The 21,482-nt window shown below is 40.5% G+C and overlaps 1 protein-coding gene across 1 annotated transcript; it reads left to right on the top strand.

The window, feature by feature from the left end:
* Positions 1-3,126: 3,126 nt before the first annotated feature.
* LOC141154457 (myosin-4-like) lies at positions 3,127-17,806 on the top strand. The gene is made up of 41 exons (XM_073640405.1): positions 3,127-3,207; positions 3,297-3,335; positions 3,642-3,854; positions 4,000-4,143; positions 4,289-4,445; positions 4,536-4,563; positions 4,636-4,753; positions 4,861-4,953; positions 5,043-5,106; positions 5,187-5,285; positions 5,367-5,470; positions 5,727-5,865; positions 5,945-6,063; positions 6,145-6,294; positions 8,030-8,200; positions 8,875-9,181; positions 9,272-9,345; positions 9,430-9,517; positions 9,611-9,728; positions 10,127-10,250; positions 10,328-10,464; positions 10,552-10,807; positions 10,894-11,136; positions 12,273-12,449; positions 12,526-12,671; positions 12,746-12,836; positions 12,920-13,309; positions 13,403-13,529; positions 13,655-13,773; positions 13,983-14,179; positions 14,257-14,440; positions 14,545-14,710; positions 15,651-15,775; positions 15,869-16,177; positions 16,313-16,516; positions 16,604-16,729; positions 16,817-16,987; positions 17,073-17,177; positions 17,259-17,354; positions 17,454-17,588; positions 17,682-17,806. Exons 3-41 carry the CDS (start codon positions 3,654-3,656, stop codon positions 17,694-17,696), a joined length of 5,817 nt encoding a protein of 1,938 aa, XP_073496506.1. The 5' UTR covers positions 3,127-3,207; positions 3,297-3,335; positions 3,642-3,653; the 3' UTR covers positions 17,697-17,806.
* Positions 17,807-21,482: the final 3,676 nt, after the last annotated feature.

Below are 21,482 nucleotides of genomic sequence, written 5' to 3'. Positions count from 1 at the left end.
AATCTCCATGTTTTACAATAACAAATAATAAACATAGGACTATTTGAGAGATAAACCTTCAGACAATGTAAGTAAACAGTTCTCAAGATTTTGTTACTATAAACATTGCTTGTGTGTAAACATCAGTCAAGATTTTGACAGAATGAGCCATACCTATCTGTGAATGTATAACCAGCAATGCTGGTCTATCATGGTTTGAATGCATTCTGTATATTTCAATATGGACTCAAAATATCCATTTTTATGTTCACACTACAACATCCCAAAACGATGCCCTTAAAAATAACAGTGTTAATATTATGTTCCTGAATAAATACCATGCTCCCTCCCTTCTCATGTTCTCCATACAATGCTTACCCCTTTTCATGTTCTCCATTCCGTGCTTCCCCCCTTATCATGTTCTCCATACCATGTTTCCCCCTTCTCATGTTCTCCATACCATGCTTCCCCCTCCCATCTCATGTTCTCCATACTGTGCTTCACACCCACCTTCATGTTTTTCATACTGTGCTTCACTCCCTCTTCATGTTTTCCATACTGTGCTTCACACACCCCACTTCATGTTCTCCATTCTGTGCTTCACACACCCCCCTTCATGTTTTCCATACTGTGCTTCACACCCCCCTTCATGTTTTCCAAACTGTGCTTCACATCCCCCTTCATGTTTTCCATACTGTGCTTCACACCCCCCTTCATGTTCTCCATTCTGTGCTTCACACCACCCTTCATGTTCTCCATACCGTGCTTCACACCACCCTTCATGTTCTCATACTGTGCTTCACACACCCCCCTTCATGTTCTCCACACTGTGCTTCACACACCCCCCTTCATGTTTTCCACACTGTGATTCACACACCCCCTTCATGTTCTCCATACTGTGCTTCACACCACCCCCTTCATGTTCTCCATACTGTGCTTCACACCACCCCCTTCATGTTTTCCATACTGTGCTTCAAATCCCCCCTTCATGTTTTCCATACTGTGCTTCACACCCCCCTTTATGTTCTCCACTGTGCTTCGCACCCCCAATTCATGTTTTCCATACTGTTTTACCCTTCCCTTCATGTTCTCCACACTGTGCTATGCACCCCCTTCATGTTTTCCATACTGTGCTTGACACCCCCCTTCATGTTCCCACACTGTGCTTTACACCCCCCCTTCATGTTCTCTATACTGTGTTTCACCCCCTTCATGTTCTCCATACCCCCCTTCATGTTCTCCATACTGTGTTTCTCCCCCTTCATGTTCTCCATACTGTTTCACACCCCCCTTCATGTTCTCCACACTGTGCTTCGCACCCCCCCCTTCATGTTTTCCATACTGTTTTACCCTTCCGTTCATGTTCTCCACACTGTGCTATGCACCCACTTCATGTTTTCCATACTGTGCTTGACACCCCCCCTTCATGTTCGCCACACTGTGCTTTGCATTCCCCCTTCATGTTCACTATACTGTGTTTCACCCGCTTCATGTTCTCCATACCCCCCTTCATGTTGTCCTTACTGTGTTTCTCCCCCCTTCATGTTCTCCATAATGTGCTTCACACCCCCCTTCATGTTCTCCATACTGTGTTTCCCACACCCCCCTTTATGTTCCCCATCCTGTGCTTAATCCCCCCTTCATGTTCTCCATACTCTGCTTCACACCCCCCTTCATGTTCTCCATACTGTGTTTCACCCCCCTTCATGTTCTCCATACTGTGTTTCACCCCCCTTTCATGTTCTCCATACTGTTTCACCCCCCCTTCATGTTCTCCATACTGTGTTTAACCCTCCCTTCATGTTCTCCATACTGTGCTTCACACCCCCCATACTTCACCGCCGCTGCATCTTCGGCTCTGTGAGCGATTACCTGCTCCAGGCTCCAGCTTGTTCTCCTCTGCACTCTGCACTGATGCCGGGAGCGTGATGAGGTCTCCTCGTCGCGCTGCCGTGACGTCAGCAGTGTGGGCACGCTGCCGACGCATGATGGGTCAGGGAGCTGATTGGAGCTCTGCTGATCCCGGATGTACCGGCATGCAGGAGGATCATTTGTAATCACGTCTTAAAGACGCAAATGCAAATTTATGCAGCGGACTCCCTCCTCCAGAAAGACGCCGGTTTTCTTAAAGAGCCTGGAGGAGGGAGGGAGATTTAAAAAAAATATATATATATATATTTTTTTAAATCTCAACTCAGGTGTCACCCCCTACAACCCGCCGCCCTAGGCACTGGACCCCCAGTGCCTACTGGCAAATACGGGCCTGTGTATGGGTCACTAGACGCTGTGATCTTCTGACCCCACTCTGTCACGGTATCCCTGTGACAAGTTTAGTGTGAAATTACTATTAAGTTGCCTTTTTTTCTCATTTTTTTGTGTTGTTGCAATACACACAAAGGAAATAAACATGTGTATAGCAAAACGTGTAACTGCAATAATTTTCTGAGAGAAATACTTCATTTTCTGGAACAATTTCAAGGGTGCCAACATTTTCGGCCATGACTGGAGATAAATAGATAGATACTGTAGATAGATAGATAGATAAATAGATAGATAGATAGATAGATAGATAGATAGATAGCACTTTTCACGCCAACATGGGTGAAAAGCCTACAAGGTTATCACTAAAACCTCTTGTATATAGATTAAAAAATTGTTTGCATGGTTTGATTAAAATCCGTTTTCTCACTTTCTGTCTTGGAGTGCTGTGCCCATTTTTTGGATTTAGGCAGATAATATATAAATATATACATGCATAGATAATATATAAATAAATTAATATATACATAGATAATATCTAAATAGCTACATAAAATATAAATATATACATACATTGTAATGATAATATATAAACTGATAAAAGATAGATAGATAGATAGATAGATAGATAGATAGATAGATAGATAGATAGATGCAGAAGTTGGTTTGAGTCATTACATACACTTTTCCATTAGGAAAAAGTCAGCTGTAATATCTGCAGTAACTCCTCATGCCACTAGTCTGGTGAATATGATCATTGCCAGTTCTGTATCCCATCAGTAAATAGGACACACCAATGTCACCTAAATGTTCAGTTATTTTTACTTGTGAAGAACAGAAAGGGTTGGGTTTCTATGGACAGTTATGGGGATGAATTCATTCCTTATCAGGAGTGCAATAATGCTGAGGGAGCAGAAAGTTCTGTATATAAACCCTTCAGTCGGCTCCTTGCTACTAACCTTAACCTTGGTAAGTTCTGGCTTCACTGACTCAAGACTGGAATACAAGCTGCAGTCCACTAATTTCTATGACTTGACTTTATTTTAATTTCTTTAAAGGGGCAGAGAAGATCTTTTCATCAAGACGAGCACTAACAGGTTCGTATCCCGGCTATCAAAGCACTCTAACAGAGAATGATCCAATACATTTTTAACAAGTTAATGCCCATATCATAGGTGATAGTAATAGAATGACACAGATGATCAAGATCTTTTAAATATAACTAAAAAGTAATACACTATAGTACAAAACATTAACTTCATACAGGTTAATAAAAATGAACTGAAACTATTAAAAACATTACTTAATAATGATGTTATACATAGACAATTATGCAAAGTTCAAGTCACTGCATATTAAAAAAAACAAACCTTCGGAACGATATATTATTAATTTTCATATAGACCACTTCAGTCATGGGAGACGGTGAAATGGCAGTTTTTGGAGAAGCTGCTCCGTTCCTACGAAAATCAGAAAAGGAAAGACTGGAGGCACAGAACAAGCCATTTGATGCCAAGAACAATTGCTTTGTGGATGATGCCAAAGAACTGTACGTGAAAGGTCTCATCACCGCTCGCGACAGTGGCAAAATCACTGTGAAGACCGATGATGGAAAGGTATACAGTATATTTAATCATTTATTACAAAAAAGTTTATTACCATTAAATATCTCTAAAGAATAAAAAGTAAAAAAAAAAAAAAAAGTAAATAAAACTTGATTAGACTTTTTCAGCTTAACCAAATATCTTGTCCTTTTTTCAGGACCTCACTGTTAAAGAAAGTCAAGTTTACCCCCAGAATCCTCCCAAGTTTGATAAAATTGAGGATATGGCTATGCTGACCCACCTGAACGAGGCGTCTGTGCTGTATAACCTCAAAGAGCGTTATGCAGCCTGGATGATCTACGTACGTTATTTTCTCTGATTAGTAAATATAACAAACATGAGCAGTAAAAAACAATAACTAGAAAGCACAAAATAACTTTATAAGCAAAGAATTTTTGGTATAAAATTGAAAAAAAAAAAACCTTGCCTTTATCATGTAATTGCAGACCTACTCTGGCCTCTTCTGTGTTACTGTCAACCCCTACAAGTGGCTGCCAGTGTACAACCCCGAAGTGGTTAATGGCTACAGAGGAAAGAAGCGTCAAGAAGCGCCACCACACATCTTCTCCATCTCTGACAACGCCTATCAGTTCATGTTAACAGGTCATTTTTACTTTTTACGTTACGTTATTCTATTTTCCAGAGTTTTATCTGAACTGACTACTTAGATTATCCTTTCGTTTCGAATTCTAGATCGTGAAAACCAGTCAATCCTGATTACGTAAGTATAATTCCAGCATATATGTTCTTATACTTGTTGCAATGTTATACTGAATATCTTTGTTGTATCCAGCGGAGAATCTGGTGCTGGAAAGACTGTAAACACCAAGCGTGTCATCCAATACTTTGCAACAATTGCAGCTGTTGCTAGTGATTCACAAAAGAAGAAGGAGTCAAGCAACAAGCTGCAGGTAAACTTTGGATAATGAGTAACATGAATATCTAACAATACAGATTCCTGTATACTGCATTACATCACTTCTTGGTGTGGGAATACATCACATATTGTGTATTTTAGGGAACACTGGAAGATCAAATCATCCAGGCCAACCCCCTGCTGGAAGCCTTTGGCAATGCCAAAACTGTGAGAAATGACAACTCCTCTCGTTTTGTAAGTAGCAAAGCTGTTTTAGACTACATATACTTGTTTTATAAGAAAATAAGTCCTTTACTGAAGTTCTATATATACACAACCCTTAGGGTAAATTCATCAGAATCCATTTTGGAACAACAGGAAAACTGGCTTCCGCTGATATTGAGGCTTGTAAGTCTTAGATTAAAGACTTTAGTCATCTAGTATGTGTCTTCTTACCATCACTGACCTGTAATATCACTCATCTACAGACCTGCTGGAAAAGTCCAGAGTAACCTTCCAGCTTTCAGCAGAAAGGAGCTACCACATCTTCTACCAAATCCAGACGAACAAGAGGCCGGAAGTTGTTGGTGAGTAATTTTAGATTTATTTATTCAAATTGGAGGTTGACAGTGAGTTGTGGATTTATAGCAAACACCACTTCTTCCTAGAAATGCTTCTCATTACTACAAACCCATACGACTACCCCTCCATCAGCCAAGGTGAAATTTCTGTGAAGAGCATTGATGATGTAGAGGAGTTTATGGCCACAGACGTAAGACAAATATCACATCACTTCCCGGGATACTCTTCTTGTATTATTAGAAGCTCTGAGAATATAATTACAAATATTATATATATTAAACACACACCTTCTTTGAGCCATAATTTTTAGTTTTCTTAAGGTTTGTGATTAAAATGCCATGTATGATAAATTATATATACACAGACATACACTGCAGAGCGTTGCTCTACTTGTATTATTAGAAGCTTTTTGCACACAATGACACATAATATATGTACATGTGCAGAGCGCCATCGATATCCTGGGCTTCACACCCGATGAAAAGAATGGCATCTACAAGATGACTGGCGCAGTCATGCACCACGGTAACATGAAATTCAAGCAAAAGCAAAGAGAGGAGCAGGCTGAACCCGAAGGCACAGAAGGTATAGTAAATAATAATATACAAGGCTTCAGTAGATTGTTAGATTCAGAGAATATAAATGATCATTTCTGGTTCCTTAGTTGCTGATAAAATTGGCTACCTGATGGGTCTGAACTCTGCTGATCTTCAGAAGGCTTTGTGCTACCCAAGGGTCAAAGTTGGAAATGAATATGTCACCAAAGGACAAACCGTTCAACAGGTAAAAAAAAAGCGTTAGATGGGGAAGGTAAAAATATAATACAATGAGTGATCTGTGAACGTATGCAATGCTCATTGCTAGGTTTACAACGCCATTGGTGCCCTCACCAAGTCAGTTTATGAGAAGCTTTTCTTCTGGATGGTCGCACGTATCAACCAGCAGCTGGACACTAAACTGCCAAGACAGTACTTCATCGGTGTGCTGGATATTGCTGGATTTGAGATCTTTGACGTAAGCAGAATTATGATACAGTCAACAGATTCTGTTTCCCACTATACAATGGCTTGCAAAAGTATTCACCCCCACCCCCTCCCCACTTTGGCATTTTTCATGTTTTGCTATCTCACAACCTGCAATTTCACATTGTTTTTAAGGTTTGCATCAGTTCATGTAAAATAACATGCCCACAACTGTGAACATTAATTTTTTTTTATTGTGAAGCAAACAACCATTAGGACAAAATAACTGAAAACTTCATTGTGCGTAACTATTCACCCCCCTAAAGTCAGTACTTAGTAAAGCATCCTTTTTCAGCAATTACAGCTGCAAATCACTTTGCATAAGTCTCTATGAATTTTCCACATCTTGCCACTGGGATTTTTGCCCATTCCTCAAGGCAAAACTGCTCCAGCTCCTTCAAGTTAGATGGTTTCCTCAGGTGAACAGCAATCTTCAAGCCTGACCATGGATTCTCGATTGGATTAAGGTCTGGGCTTTGACAAGGCCACTCCAAAACATTTACACGTTTTCCCCTTAAACCACTTGAGTTTTGCTTTAGCAGTATGCTTTAGGTCATTGTCTTGTTGGAAGGTGAACCTCAATCCCAGTCTCAAATCATCGACAGACTGAAACAGGTTTTGCTCAAGAACATCCCTATATTTCGCACCATCCATGTTCCCCTCGACTTGGACCATTTCCCCTATCCCTGCTGCAGAAAAACATCCCCACAGCATGATGCTGCCACCACAATGTTTCACTGTGGGAATGGTAGTCTTGGGGTGATGAGCTGTATTGGTTTGGTGCAAAACATAGTTTTTACCTTGGTGGCCAACAAGTTACATTTTGGTCTCATCTGACTACAGAACCTTCCTCCATACATTTTAGGAGTCTCCCACATGTCTTTTGGCAAACTCAAAATGAGCCTCACATTTTTTGTGTGTAAGTAAAGGCTTTTTTTCTGACCACACTTACATAATGGCCACCTCTATGGAGTGTACAGCTTATTGTGGTCGTATGGACAGATACTCCAGTCTCTGCTTGGGAACTCTGCAGCTCCTTCAGGGTTACCTTTGGTCTCTGTGCAGCCTCTCCGATTAATGCCCTCCTTGCCCGGGCTCAGAGTTTTTGTGGGCAGCCCTCTCTTGGCAGTTTTTTTTGTGGTACCATGTTCTTACCATTTGATGATAATGGATTTAATGGTGCTCCAGGGCATCATCAGAGATTGGGATTTTTTTTTTTCAAAGCCCAACCCTGACTTGTACTTATCAACAACTTTGTCCCTGACTTGTTTGGAGATCTCCTTTGTCTTCATGGTGTTTGGTTAGTGGTGCCTCTTGGTTAATGGTGTTGCTGACTCTGTGGCTTTTCAGAAAAGGTAAAGTGTATATACTGACAGACATGTGACATTAGATTGCACACAGGTGGACGTCCTGTCACTAAGCATGGGACTTATGAAGGGAATTGCTTGCACCAGAAATTTTTATGGGCTTCATGGCAAAAGGGGTGAATACATATGCACATGCCAATTTTTAGTTATTTGATCCCATAAATTTAATTTATGCCTATATTTTTCTCACTTCACTTCACCAACATAGATTATTTAGTGCTGATGCACAGAAATCGGTTTACAAAGATATTTAAACACAGGTTGTAATTTAACAAAATAGGTAAAAAGCCAAGAGGGTGAATACTTTAGTAAGCCACTGTACAACAGCGTCTAAACGTTCTTTCATATAATCTTTTCCAGTACAACAGTCTAGAGCAGCTCTGCATTAACTTCACCAATGAGAAATTGCAGCAGTTCTTCAACCATCACATGTTTGTCCTGGAACAAGAAGAGTACAAGAAGGAAGGAATTGATTGGGAATTCATTGACTTCGGTATGGATCTGGCTGCTTGCATTGAGCTCATTGAGAAGGTTGGTACCAGCTCTTCCTTATTCATTGCTTTAAAAAAAAAAAATGGAAAAAAACATATAAGAAATATGAGCTTAAAGGGAACCTGTTCCCTCGTTCTCACCTATATAATTTGCATCCACCAGCTACTAACAATCTTTAATAGCATTACTAAAACCCCTTCATATAAACCCAGCTGTCCAACATACCTAGGGAAATGCCTTTTATAATTGTCCGGTGGCATATGCTAATCAGCGCTGAGAAGTCCATTGGGAACCTCCTCTGTGCCCGTAATTGCAGTTTCTACTGCCTTGACTGACATGGATGACATCTCTTACAACATTCCCACAGCCTGTTCAACTTTCATACCTGTGCATTAGGGAACAAGACTTGTGAAAACAAAGCAGACCATGTGGCTGATGTAGGAGACATTATCCCCGTCAATCAAGGCAGTAGGGACGGTGTCTGCGAGTCTTGAGGTGGAGGTAAGAATGGTTCAATGATACTGAAACCACTTAGCATCGATTAGCAGATGCAATAGACAACTATAAAAGGCATTTTCCTAGATAAGTGGGGCAGATGAGCTCATATGAATGGATTGAAGGAGTGCTGTTAAAGACAGCAAAAGGTGGTGAATACAGTTTCAGAAAAACTTGGTAACAGATTCCCCTCAATGCCTATCGTTTTCTGCATGTAGCCCATGGGTATCTTCTCAATCCTGGAGGAAGAGTGCATGTTCCCCAAAGCTACTGACACATCCTTCAAGAACAAGCTCTATGACCAGCATCTTGGAAAGTGCAAGAACTTTGAGAAGCCCAAGCCTGGTAAAGGAAAGGCAGAAGCTCACTTCTCCTTGGTGCATTATGCTGGTACCGTGGATTACAACATCTCTGGCTGGCTGGACAAGAACAAGGACCCACTGAACGAGACTGTTGTTGGCCTCTACCAGAAATCTTCAGTGAAACTCTTGGCCTTCCTGTACGCCACTTATGCCGGAGCTGATGGTAAGTATACAACTGATAGAAGCAGTTCTTAGAGAGGTGATATGTCTTATGCAATTTTATTTAATTAAAAAATTTATTGGTAATTTGTAGCTCCTGATGCTGGAGGAAAAGGTGGAAAGAAGAAGAAGGGATCATCTTTCCAAACAGTCTCTGCTCTCTTCAGAGTAAGCTCTTTCACAATCTCATAAGTTTTCCTAACATGTAGAAACATGTAAAATTCAGTAATAAGCATTTTTTTTGTTAAACAGGAAAATCTGAACAAGCTTATGACTAACCTGAGGAGCACCCATCCTCACTTTGTACGTTGTCTGATTCCCAATGAGACCAAGACTCCAGGTAAAAACCCTTCCACAAAATATTAAATAACCATTATTAAATGTTCATATGCTTACGATTTTGTTAATATTCACTTATATTACTCTCCTGCAGGAACTATGGAGAATCATCTGATCATCCACCAGCTGAGATGTAATGGTGTGCTGGAGGGTATAAGAATCTGCAGAAAGGGATTCCCCAGCAGAATCCTCTATGGTGACTTTAAACAACGGTAAATACTTGATCATATCCTTCAGTTACCCAATTCTTGTCCCACTTAGATAATCTTCTCTGAAATTTAAGCTGTTCCAGTAATCACCAGCTTATCACAAGTACGGTTTCTTTAATCCCTGGGGATCATCTCTAATCATTGTGAGAAACTCTTTGTTGTCACTAGAAATGTAGTTTTAAATAAAAGAACAATTATGTAATTGTTGGTTGTGTTGAGAATGTCTGCGCATGACGGACTCATTACATTGCTTTGGCTCACAGACAGGGTCTCAAGCTAAACAACAGAAAGGGAATGTCAATGCTACAATCCATTTTAAGTATCCTGTAAAGTGTAGCTGTGATATCTGCAAGTCCTCTATTTGTACTTAAACAGTTTTATTTTTCCATGGCCCTCTTCAGCTACAAGGTCCTCAATGCTAGTGCAATCCCAGATGGACAGTTTATTGACAGCAAGAAAGCCTCTGAGAAACTCCTTGGCTCTATTGATGTGGATCATACTCAGTACAGGTTTGGACATACAAAGGTAAAGAAACACTTTTTAGAATAATAGACAAATTTAGGTATTTTAGAACGGATATTATTAGTTTTACATTCCGACAGGTTTTCTTCAAAGCTGGTCTCTTGGGTGTTCTGGAAGAAATGAGAGATGATAAGTTGGCACAGCTCATCACTCGTACTCAGGCAATGTGCAGAGGTTTCTTAATGAGAGTTGAATTCAAGAAAATGGTAGAAAGAAGGTATTTAGGATTAAAACATCAATATTATGTATGCAAAAAAATTGATGAACTTTTTTTTATCTAATCCAACACATTTATTTTTCCTAGGGATGCAATTTTTATCATTCAGTATAATGTTAGGGCCTTCATGAATGTTAAGCACTGGCCATGGATGAAGCTGTACTTCAAGATTAAACCTCTTTTAAAGAGTGCCGAGACTGAAAAGGAGATGGCCAACATGAAGGAAGAGTTTGAGAAGACCAAAGAAGCCCTTGCCAAATCAGAAGCAAGGAGGAAAGAACTGGAAGGGAAAATGGTTGTTTTCCTGCAGGAAAAGAATGACTTAATGCTGCAAGTGCAATCCGTAAGAAAAAAAACTATTGGACAAGTTAATGATTTCTTTATGAAATTTTTGTGCCAATGTTAAATCCTTTCATTTTTACATTTAAGGAAGGAGAGAACTTGGCTGATGCAGAAGAAAGGTGTGAAGGTCTTATTAAGAACAAAATCCATCTGGAAGCCAAGATTAAAGAACTCACAGAAAGGCTGGAAGATGAGGAGGAAAGTAATGCAGAACTGACTGCTAAGAAGAGGAAACTGGAAGATGAGTGCTCAGAATTGAAAAAAGATATTGATGACTTAGAGCTTACCTTGGCCAAGGTCGAGAAGGAAAAGCATGCCACTGAAAACAAGGTAGGGGATTTTATTAGCCCAATGCCATTCAATTAAAAGAAAATTGGATTTTTGTGATACGGTAGGCTTTTGGTTGGGCAATAGGTCAATAACCATTAATATACAGTGCTAGCAAAAAAAATCTTTACAAGTTCAACGAAACCACAAAATGTTAACATTCAAGTGGTTTATTGTGGACATCTTGTTACAATTAGTATTTCGTCATGTCACCCTTACATTTTATCACCATCTGCAATCGTTTAGCCATGGAGTCAGCAAGGCTGGTGAAGTACGTGGAGTCCATTGTGTGTACTCTTAACCCTAGAACGCATGACCATAAGAATCTACACTTTCACATACTTGGGACCTTTTAGGCCCGTGTGCAAAGAACATGGAATAACTCAAACAAAAATGACAAACAACTATATACCTGAGGAATACCTAGAGTTTCAAAATTCTAACTAAAGTAATCTTGCAGAAAATAGAAAACAATTAACAGGGCGGGCCTGCAAGGCCCCAGGTATGCGTTCTAGGGTTAAGAAGTGAAATCATGATGCAGATTTTACATGTAAAGATTTTTTTGCCAAAACTGTACACGTCGACGCATCCCATTAGCATCCCAGAACAACGTCATATGAAAACTAAAATACCACCTGGCATAAAAAAAAAAAAAAAAAAACCCTCATTTGGAATACAATAGTAGCGTAGACAGACAACCTCTAGAAAACTATGACGACTTAATCCCTTAACACAAAAAGACATATAGGTACATCATTGCAGAGGTGCCCATTTGTGGAGAGATCTCAAGAGCTGATCTCTCTCTACATGAGAGCTTAAGAGGAGACTGCAATTTACACTATATACTGCAATATAGTGATAATTTGTACAGCCTAGTGCAAAGCAGTTTGCATCACCTTACTTACAACCCAATCTGCAGGGTTAAAACTTGGCAGACTGAGACTTGCACGTCGTAAGCACTATTCAGATCAAACCTGATACATGTCTTGTGTGCCTCCAACAGACATTAATCTAAAACGGAGCTCCTTATTGTTTGAGGAGAGAATATAGCCCATGGGCAAATCAAACACTTTTTCTCCCTAGCATTTATTTCTCAATGACAAGGTAGTTTCACTAGATAACTGATCCTTTATCTTTAGGTTAAAAACCTTACAGAAGAGTTGGCTGCATTGGATGAGAACATCTCAAGGGTTACCAAAGAGAAGAAAACGCTCCAGGAGGCTCATCAACAAACTCTTGATGATTTGCAGGCTGAGGAGGACAAAGTCAGCTCTCTAACCAAAGCAAAAGCCAAACTTGAACAACAATTAGATGATGTGAGTATATTTACATGTAATGTATAAAATGTAATCTAAAACATTTAAAAACAATCTTAATTGTATGTCTATTTAGCTGGAAGGATCATTGGAACAAGAGAAGAAGCTTCGTCTTGACCTTGAAAGAGCCAAGAGAAAGCTTGAAGGAGATTTGAAGTTGTCTCAAGAAACAGTTATGGATCTTGAAAATGAAAAACAGCAAGCTGAAGAAAAACTTAAGAAGTTAGTATGCTTCATCGTTACTATGAAAAGTCTAGATATGAACTTACTAACAAATATTCATTTTACAAATGCAGAAAGGACTTTGAAATAAGCCAACTGCAAGGAAAGATTGAAGATGAGCAGTCCCTGGGTTCTCAGCTGCAGAAAAAGATCAAGGAGCTGCAGGTATAGTGATATAATGAGTCAGTAATATCACATAGCTCCAGGTAAACAGGTAGAATGTAAAACAATCCATCTTTTCACACTAGGCCCGTATTGAAGAACTGGAAGAGGAGATCGAAGCTGAGCGTGCTGCTCGCGCAAAGGTTGAGAAGCAGAGGTCTGATCTCTCTCGTGAACTTGAGGAGATCAGTGAAAGGCTTGAAGAAGCTGGAGGTGCAACCTCAGCTCAGGTTGAGTTGAACAAGAAACGTGAGACAGAGTTCCAGAAACTGAGACGCGACTTGGAAGAGTTCACACTACAGCATGAAGCCACCTCAGCTGCCCTGCGCAAGAAGCATGCCGACAGTGTTGCTGAACTTGGAGAACAGATTGATAATCTCCAGCGAGTTAAACAGAAGCTGGAGAAAGAGAAGAGCGAGCTGAAGATGGAAATTGATGACCTTGCCAGTAACATGGAGAATGCTGCAAAATCAAAGGTATAAGAACTACTCTCTGGAAATTATAACTATATGATTTGTAGATGATAATTTTAAACTTAACAAAAGTAATTTTTCTACTTGCTTTAAAAGGCCACCCTTGAAAAAGTAAGCCGTGTTCTTGAGGACCAACTCAGTGAATTTAAGATGAAAAATGAAGAGCACCAGCGTCTCAATAATGACCTCTCAGCTCAAAGAGCTCGCTACCAGACTGAAAATGGTACATTATTTTAATGTTACAATGTTAGGCTAGTCACCATATAATATAACTGCTTTCCAATGTAACACAACTATTTGTAGTATCTATATAGTTGATACTTTTTGCATGTTATTTCATATTATTAGGTGAGCTCTCCCGTCAACTAGAGGAAAAGGAATCCCTTATTTCTCAACTGACCAGAGGAAAACAAGGATTTACCCAGCAGGTTGAAGAACTCAGGAGGCAGCTAGAGGAGGAAACCAAGGTACATAAAAGAGCATAAAATTAACATCCTTATGTTCCATGATCAGTTAATCTTTTTGCAATGCATAAACATTGCATAAATTCTCAATTGCCTGTCTAGCAATAAGCTTTACTACTTAAAAAGGTCACATTTAAATATTGCGCAATTTACATTAATGTTTATTAAATTGCCATGGGGTTTAATAGTTTGTTCCATACTTATATCAATAGGCCAAGAATGCTCTTGCCCATAGTTTGCAATCTTCTCGTCACGACTGTGATCTGCTTCGTGAACAATATGAGGAGGAGCAAGAGGCTAAGGCAGAACTCCAAAGATCTCTGTCCAAGGCCAATGGCGAAGTTGCTCTGTGGAGAACCAAATATGAGACTGATGCCATTCAGCGCACAGAGGAACTGGAAGAAGCCAAGTAAAATTTTACATTTATATGTATGGCACAAAAGATATGTATCTAGGGTAACTCATCTTCCAACTATTCACCTTCAGGAAAAAGCTTGCGCAGCGTCTCCAGGATGCCGAGGAGCATGTAGAAGCTGTAAACTCCAAATGTGCCTCCCTGGAAAAAACAAAACAGAGACTGCAGGCTGAAGTTGAGGACCTGATGGTTGATGTTGAGAGGGCAAATAGCACGGCTGCTGCTCTTGATAAGAAGCAGAGAAACTTTGATAAGGCAAGATTTGCATATAAAATTCACGTGATCAATAAAAAAAAAACAACTTCACTCTTGTTGTTAGAAAATGTAGCATCCATAACAAAATAGAAGTCCCTTTGCAGGTTCTTATTGAATGGAAACAAAAATATGAAGAGGGTCAGGCAGAGTTGGAGGCAGTTCAGAAGGAAGCCCGCAGCCTAAGCACGGAGATCTTTAAGATGAAGAATGCCTATGAGGAAGCTTTAGATCAAATTGAAACCTTGAAAAGGGAAAACAAGAACTTGCAACGTAAGCACTTTTTATCATTTTTGTATTTCTTTAATGTAAAGTCAGTCGCTAATGGAACACAATTTAAACACACATGTTGGTATATATTACTCTCTTAAGCACAAACTAAACAAAGAGAATGATTGGATACTGAGATAACAATATTTCATGTAGGTTGGTATATGTTTCACACCGCATTTCGTAACTTTTGAAAGCTGCACATTTTATATTTAAACAAAAAAATGATCTGATGCATTTTAAAGTACGGTATATCAGTTCTATTGACACATGTTGCATCTGTTTTATTTTTTTTCTTAAAAAATATATATTTTTTTACAGGCAGAAAGGAATGTCAGGAGATCCTGTGACTTTCTGTTTGTAAAAAAAAAAAAATAAATGAATAAAATAAATTACAAAAACATCTGCAAGCGTAGGACATTGTATTTTTAAAAAACAACAACAAAAAAAAAACAAAACAAAAAGGGCTTGCACACTTCTAGTATAAAATTAAAGTACAGGAACACAAGTACGCCGTGACCAATATATAAACATGTACATACATTATGACATTGTCAAAACTTTTCTGGAAAAGATAGGTGGATGAGGGTGCACTGTCAAGGAAAGGGCATCACCCCTCAATGCATGCTTAAAAAAAAAAAAAAAAAAAAGGCTAGCACACCTTTAGTATAAAATTATTGTACAAGTGCACAAATATGCTGTGGCCACTTTGAAAAAAAAAAAAGTGCAACAGACTGCTGACTAATACCCATTTGACATACTTTTTTCCGTTTTTCACGTTGTGATCTAAGCAAATACAGACGTATCCATTTTATTATGGTTTTTACAGTACAAATAGATACATCAAGTACACCACAAAATTGTTGTATGAAACAGACAATTTGTTGAGCACAAAATGTCCAAAAAACAGTCTTAGAATACACGTTCGCATGTTTCATGACAGAGGAGATTTCAGATCTGACTGAACAGATTGGAGAATCAGGCAAGACCATCAATGAGCTGGAGAAATCCAAAAAGCAAGTAGAACAGGAGAAGAATGATCTGCAAGCTGCCTTGGAGGAAGCGGAGGTGCTAACTCATTTTTAGAATTAAATAGTTCTAAACTTTTATTATTTTTTTTAATCAACAGGATGCTAAAATGTTTGTTGTATCCTTATATAGGGATCTCTTGAACACGAAGAAGCAAAAATCCTTCGCATCCAACTTGAGCTAAACCAGGTTAAGTCTGAGGTAGAAAGAAAAATTGCAGAGAAGGATGAGGAGATTGAACAATTGAAGAGAAACAGCCAGAGAGTTATTGACACCATGCAGACCACATTAGACGCTGAGATCAGGAGTAGGAACGATGCCATGAGACTGAAGAAGAAGATGGAAGGAGACCTGAATGAGCTGGAGATTCAGTTGAGCCATGCCAATCGTCAAGCCGCTGAGGCACATAAGCACCTAAGGAATATTCAAACACAACTGAAGGTAATACCAGATGTGCCAATGAAAGTGCATATCATTGGGGCATTAAGCTTTTTCTGGTCAATAAGCTTGGTAATGATGTGAAACCAAAGACACATACTTTTCCTAAATTGCACATTCCTTTTTTTATACCTAAAGGATGCTCAGCTCCAGCTTGATGATAGCCTCCGGAGCCAGGAAGATCTAAAAGAACAAGTGACTGTTGTGGAACGTAGGAATACACTGCAACAGGCAGAAATTGAGGAGATGCGTTCTGCTCTGGAACAGACAGAGAGGTCCCGTAAGGTGGCGGAACAGGAACTTCTGGATGCAAGTGAACGCCTTCAACTTCTCCACTCCCAGGTGAGATCTACTGCTAGAAATATAAAAATTGGGGGAATATAAAATGTGGAGATAGTGGATGATAATATCTATGCTGCTCTACTGTAGAACACAAGCCTCATCAATACCAAGAAGAGGTTAGAGAATGATGCCAGTCAACTACAGAGTGAAGTTGAGGAAGCATTACAAGAATCCAGAAATGCAGAAGAAAAAGCTAAGAAAGCGATCACTGATGTATGTACTAGATGCTCTACAAACGCATTCATAAATATATGCTGTATAAGAAGCTGTGATTACAGATGTTTCCACATCTTTCTATAGGCTGCACTAATGGCAGAAGAACTGAAGAAGGAGCAGGACACCAGCGCCCATTTAGAGAGAATGAAGAAGAACCTTGAACAGACAGTGAAGGATCTTCAGCATCGTCTGGATGAGGCAGAACAGCTGGCAATGAAAGGTGGAAAGAAACAGCTCCAGAAACTGGAAGCTAGGGTAGGACTACTATGCTTCCATTTATATGAATTGTACTAGGTAAGCAAATGGAAAAGGAAACCTTTTGAAATAATGCTATTAATAGGTACGTGAATTAGAAAATGAGCTGGAAAATGAACAGAAGCATAGTACCGAAGCAGTTAAAGGAGTCCGCAAATATGAAAGAAGAGTGAAAGAACTTACTTACCAGGTAAAGTGTTCTTCAGGTTGTAGGTAATTCATGAAGGATTGTTTGATTTGCCTCCAATAATATGAATGCTTACTTTTGAAGAGTGAGGAAGATAGGAAGAATGTCATGAGACTTCAAGATTTGGTAGACAAGCTACAGTTGAAGGTCAAGGCTTACAAGAGACAGGCTGAAGAATCTGTAAGTTGGAATTAAGGCATCACTTGGAAATAACATTATTGATGCATATGCAATTTAATATTAATCTACTAAATGACTTGTCTTATTATCTAATTCGAGGAGGAACAAGCAAATGCCCACCTGTCCCGCTTCAGGAAAGTCCAACATGAGTTGGAGGAAACTGAGGAAAGAGCTGATATAGCAGAGTCCCAAGTGAACAAACTGAGAGCAAAGAGCCGCGACATTGGTGGCAAGGTACAGGATAGTACATTACAATTATTTAAACAAAAGAAATCTATTAATAAAAATAATATTTCTAGAAATAATTTTGTTTGTTTCTCTTTGCAGAAAGACAGCGAGTGAAATAAAGACTTATGGACAATAGTGGATTATGAAATTTACAAAATGTAACATTTCTCTTCTTTTTAGAATTACCTTATTTTTTGCCTTTACACTGATAAATAAACCATTACCAGCTTAGACAAGCATGTGTGTCATGTTTAATTTATTTAATTTTAATATTTATTTTGGTTTACGGCTTTCGCTGATTAATTCTCATAAAAATATTCTTCCATCATAGATAAGGGCATGTTCACATGTGGAAGATGTGTTCTTCAAATATCTGCAAGTGTAAAGCTCTGTTAACTACATTACATGCAAACATTTCTCTAAACCCATCTCAACGGAATAATTGAAACAATTTCTAATCTTCAACAAATATGCCATGTGTCCACTGCCCTTACAGGTTCATCCAGCAACTCTTGACATCATTATACTCAGTTATTCCACTCTACCCCTACTGGTTATCAAAACTTGTAGCAAAATTCTTAGTAGCAAAATACGCTGCTGCAGATCTGCCCTATATTTAACCTTTTAAATTAAAAGGGTTATATCCGCAGCATGAATGGGATTTTGTCACATCTCTTCCACAATGCTGCTACTGATACTTATTTGTCCCAAGAGGCATTTATTTTATATACAACCCCTTCTCTACTCTATAGCACTAGCAATGTAAGGACTCTTTCACACATCTCTGTGTCCGGCACGTGTGGTGACAGTTTCCACACGTACCAGAGACACTGACACATGCAGACCCATTCATATCTATGGGTCTGCGCACATGTCAGTGTCTTTCCACGGACCATGTGTCCATGTGCTCCACTCGAAGACATGTCCATTTTTGGATGACATCACGTCAAGTCAATGGGTCCGTGTAAACACGTACCGAACACGGATGCCATCCGGGTAACAAGTACCGGCGCTTGAGAATCAGTGTACAGTTAGCGATGTTCCCAAGTGCCGGGTGCTGACCGCTGCCCTCTTCATGGTTCCCTGCTCAGCAAAGCAGCCGGGAAGAATGAGCCGTTGCAGCGAGAGAGCCCCGGAGCTGCGCTCAGTGAGTGACAGGACACTGCTCCTAAGCTCAGCAGGGTTCCGGGGCCGCTCACAGCAGCGGCTCATTCTCCCCGGCTGCTCTGATGACCGGTCGCATGGATTACAGAGGGGGACACTTAGGACAGGTGAGTATAGGGATTTTTTTTTATCCTTATGTTTTACAGGTGGACACTGCAGGAGCAGACACTACTAATCTCATCATTGTCCCTGCTGGTGGTGATCGCAGCAGCGGCAGGGAACCAGGAAGAGGGTAGCTTTCAGCACCTGGCGCTTGGGAACAGCGCTAACTGTACACGGATTCCCAAGCACCGGTAGGTGTGATCCTGATGCGGCACATGGTTGGCACACGGTTGCCACACACGGACACACTGATATCTCCGGTACCGGAAATATAAGGACGTGTGATACCGGCCTAAATGTAGGTTATGTGATATATTTTAAAGATGCACCAGATTTATCAAACAGCATGAGCCAGTGTGATAAATCTGGTACATTTTCACTGTCTAGTCTACATTTGCACAGTTTAAGAATTAGGCTGCATTCAAACATCTGCGTGACAAGTCTGAGTGCCGTCTGGTCTTTTCTTGGACGGCACACGGACCCATAGAGTTTCATTAGTTTAGTGGTTAGCACGGTTACTTTGCAGCGCTGGGGTCCTGTGTTCAAATCCCAACAAGGACAACATTTGCACGGACATGTGAACAGCCCCTTAGACTATAATGGGTAAGTGTTCTATCCGGGAAAACCAAAGAGAGAAGACATAAATGGAAAATGGATGTCTGAAGAAGGCCTGAGAAAGCATTTCAATTAAATAATATATATATATATGTGGCAACACAGGGTTATTAACATTACCTTCAGATGCCAACTGTGACCTTCTGTTCTAGTCAGTTGCTTAGGTGTAAAGACATTAATATCTGTTAAATTAACAATTATATTTTATTACATGTACGGCACATATTTCCAAAAACATACAACATAAAAAGCATTTCAATTAAATACAAGAAAAACTGCATAGCTGGGATGTGTCAGAAGCATACGACTTTTCTTAGCTTATAATAAGTGCCACACTTACTCCTGTCGGAACGAACATCCGTTTAAAAACAAAAGAAATAAAGAATATATTAATCAAGTGTTAGAAAATTGTATATCCTAAGTACAAAGGGTGTCTCAAAGTAGCAACAATTCCCACTGTAATTTGCTACCACATTGGGTCACCTATAGTGTTGAGCGAGCACTAAAATGCTCGGGTGTTCGAAGCTCGGGCCGAGCTCGCCGTGATACTCGGGTGCTCGACCCGAGCAACGAGCCCAATGTTAGTCTATGGGAGACTCTAGCATTTTTGCGGTGGCACCCCCGGCAGTCTTTTAAAAGCCTAACAAGTGCCCAAAACGATAGTGACAGTGCTCAAATGACATGGGGACAGCATGTGGATCGCCCCAGGAAGCATTTCTGACCCCTAGGTCACTGCTGTCAACAACGTGGTCAGAGGTATTAAGCCACTTTTACAGGCTCACAATAAAACGAAAGTGAAACTTTTTTCCTGTGAAATATGTTAAGGAACATCCTTTCCAGGGAAAAGACTTGTGTATAAGTTAAAATAAATGACCAAAAACAAAAATACTCCTCCACACCTTCGGCTATGTTCACAAGTAGCATTTTTTATGCGTTTTTGCACTTTTGTATTGCTTTCAACTATGACAAATGCATTCACCGGGAAATGTCATTTTAACATTTTACAACCTTATCTGGCCATGTGCTGTGTGACACATGCATAAAGTGCTGAAAAGACATGGGAACAGCATGGGGAAGACCCCTGGAAGCATCTCTGACTCCCAGGTCACTGTCTAAAACTGTGCCCATCATAAGTGATCCTTGCCGCATCAGAAGATGCAGACTTGCAACTATCCCCACGCAAGTTCTAGTCCCAGGGCAGTGTTCAATTGTACCTCCCCCATTCCTTGCAATACAGCCTGCCACCCACCCACCCCCAGGCTGCAATACCATACTGCTTGCTTGCTTGAACTTGAAATTGGGCCTTTTAGGCATGTGGAGGCGGAATCTGGCCACCACGTCATGGCTGTGTTGGCGGCCTGGAATCCATACTCAGTCCCCAGCCGCCCGGCGGCCGGGTGTCCATACTCAGTCCCCAGCCGTCCCGCGGCCGAGTGTCCACACGGTCCCCAGCCGCCTGGGGGCAGTCGGGTGTCCATAAACGGTCCCCAGCCGCCCCCATTTCTCCTTGGAACATCCCCCCACACACTTTTCTTAGCCCGGCCTGCTTTAGGCAGCATTCGACGAGCCCACCAGAGAACCAGACTCCTCCGGTGGGCCCTGACTTCTCCATCGGTGGAGTTGAGAGTGCCAAGGTGAGGAGTATGATGATGATGACAGAAGTTAGCATCTGCTATGTTTTCTTTTAATGCAAGTGTAAGTGTGCAGCCTGCCACCCACCCACCCCCAGACTGCAATTCATACTGCTAGCCTGCACCTGAAATGGGGCCTTTTAGTTTAGAGGAGGCCGAAGCTGGCCACTACCTCATGGCTGCTTCGGCAGCGAGGTATCCATACTCAGTCCCCAGCCGCCCCTATTTGTCCTGGTGTGCCTTATACATAAGATTAAGCACGTATACCAAAACATTACCTGTGCCCTCCCCAGTGCATTTAGTGGGAAGGAGAGCCTATTCCGCTGTAGTGTGTGCATGCCAAACCCCTGTTCATGGTACATGCGAAGATGCCTCCCACCTTGCACCC

The sequence above is a fragment of the Phyllobates terribilis genome, unplaced genomic scaffold (assembly GCF_046119375.1).
Source record: "Phyllobates terribilis strain yellow unplaced genomic scaffold, ASM4611937v1 Scaffold_7__3_contigs__length_470593459, whole genome shotgun sequence".
NCBI lineage: Eukaryota > Metazoa > Chordata > Amphibia > Anura > Dendrobatidae > Phyllobates > Phyllobates terribilis.
Note: the sequence above shows the minus strand (reverse complement) of the source record. Positions and strands in the feature narration are given on the sequence as shown.

Bases quoted from the DNA above. Each gene is read 5' to 3' on its own strand.
- LOC141154457 (XM_073640405.1), top strand. From the start codon at position 3,654: ATGGGAGACGGTGAAATGGCAGTTTTTGGAGAAGCTGCTCCGTTCCTA. The intron at 6,295-8,029 runs GTAAGCAGAATT...AATCTTTTCCAG, and splicing joins CTGGATTTGAGATCTTTGAC to TACAACAGTCTAGAGCAGCT. The intron at 16,517-16,603 runs GTGAGATCTACT...GCTCTACTGTAG, and splicing joins TTCAACTTCTCCACTCCCAG to AACACAAGCCTCATCAATAC.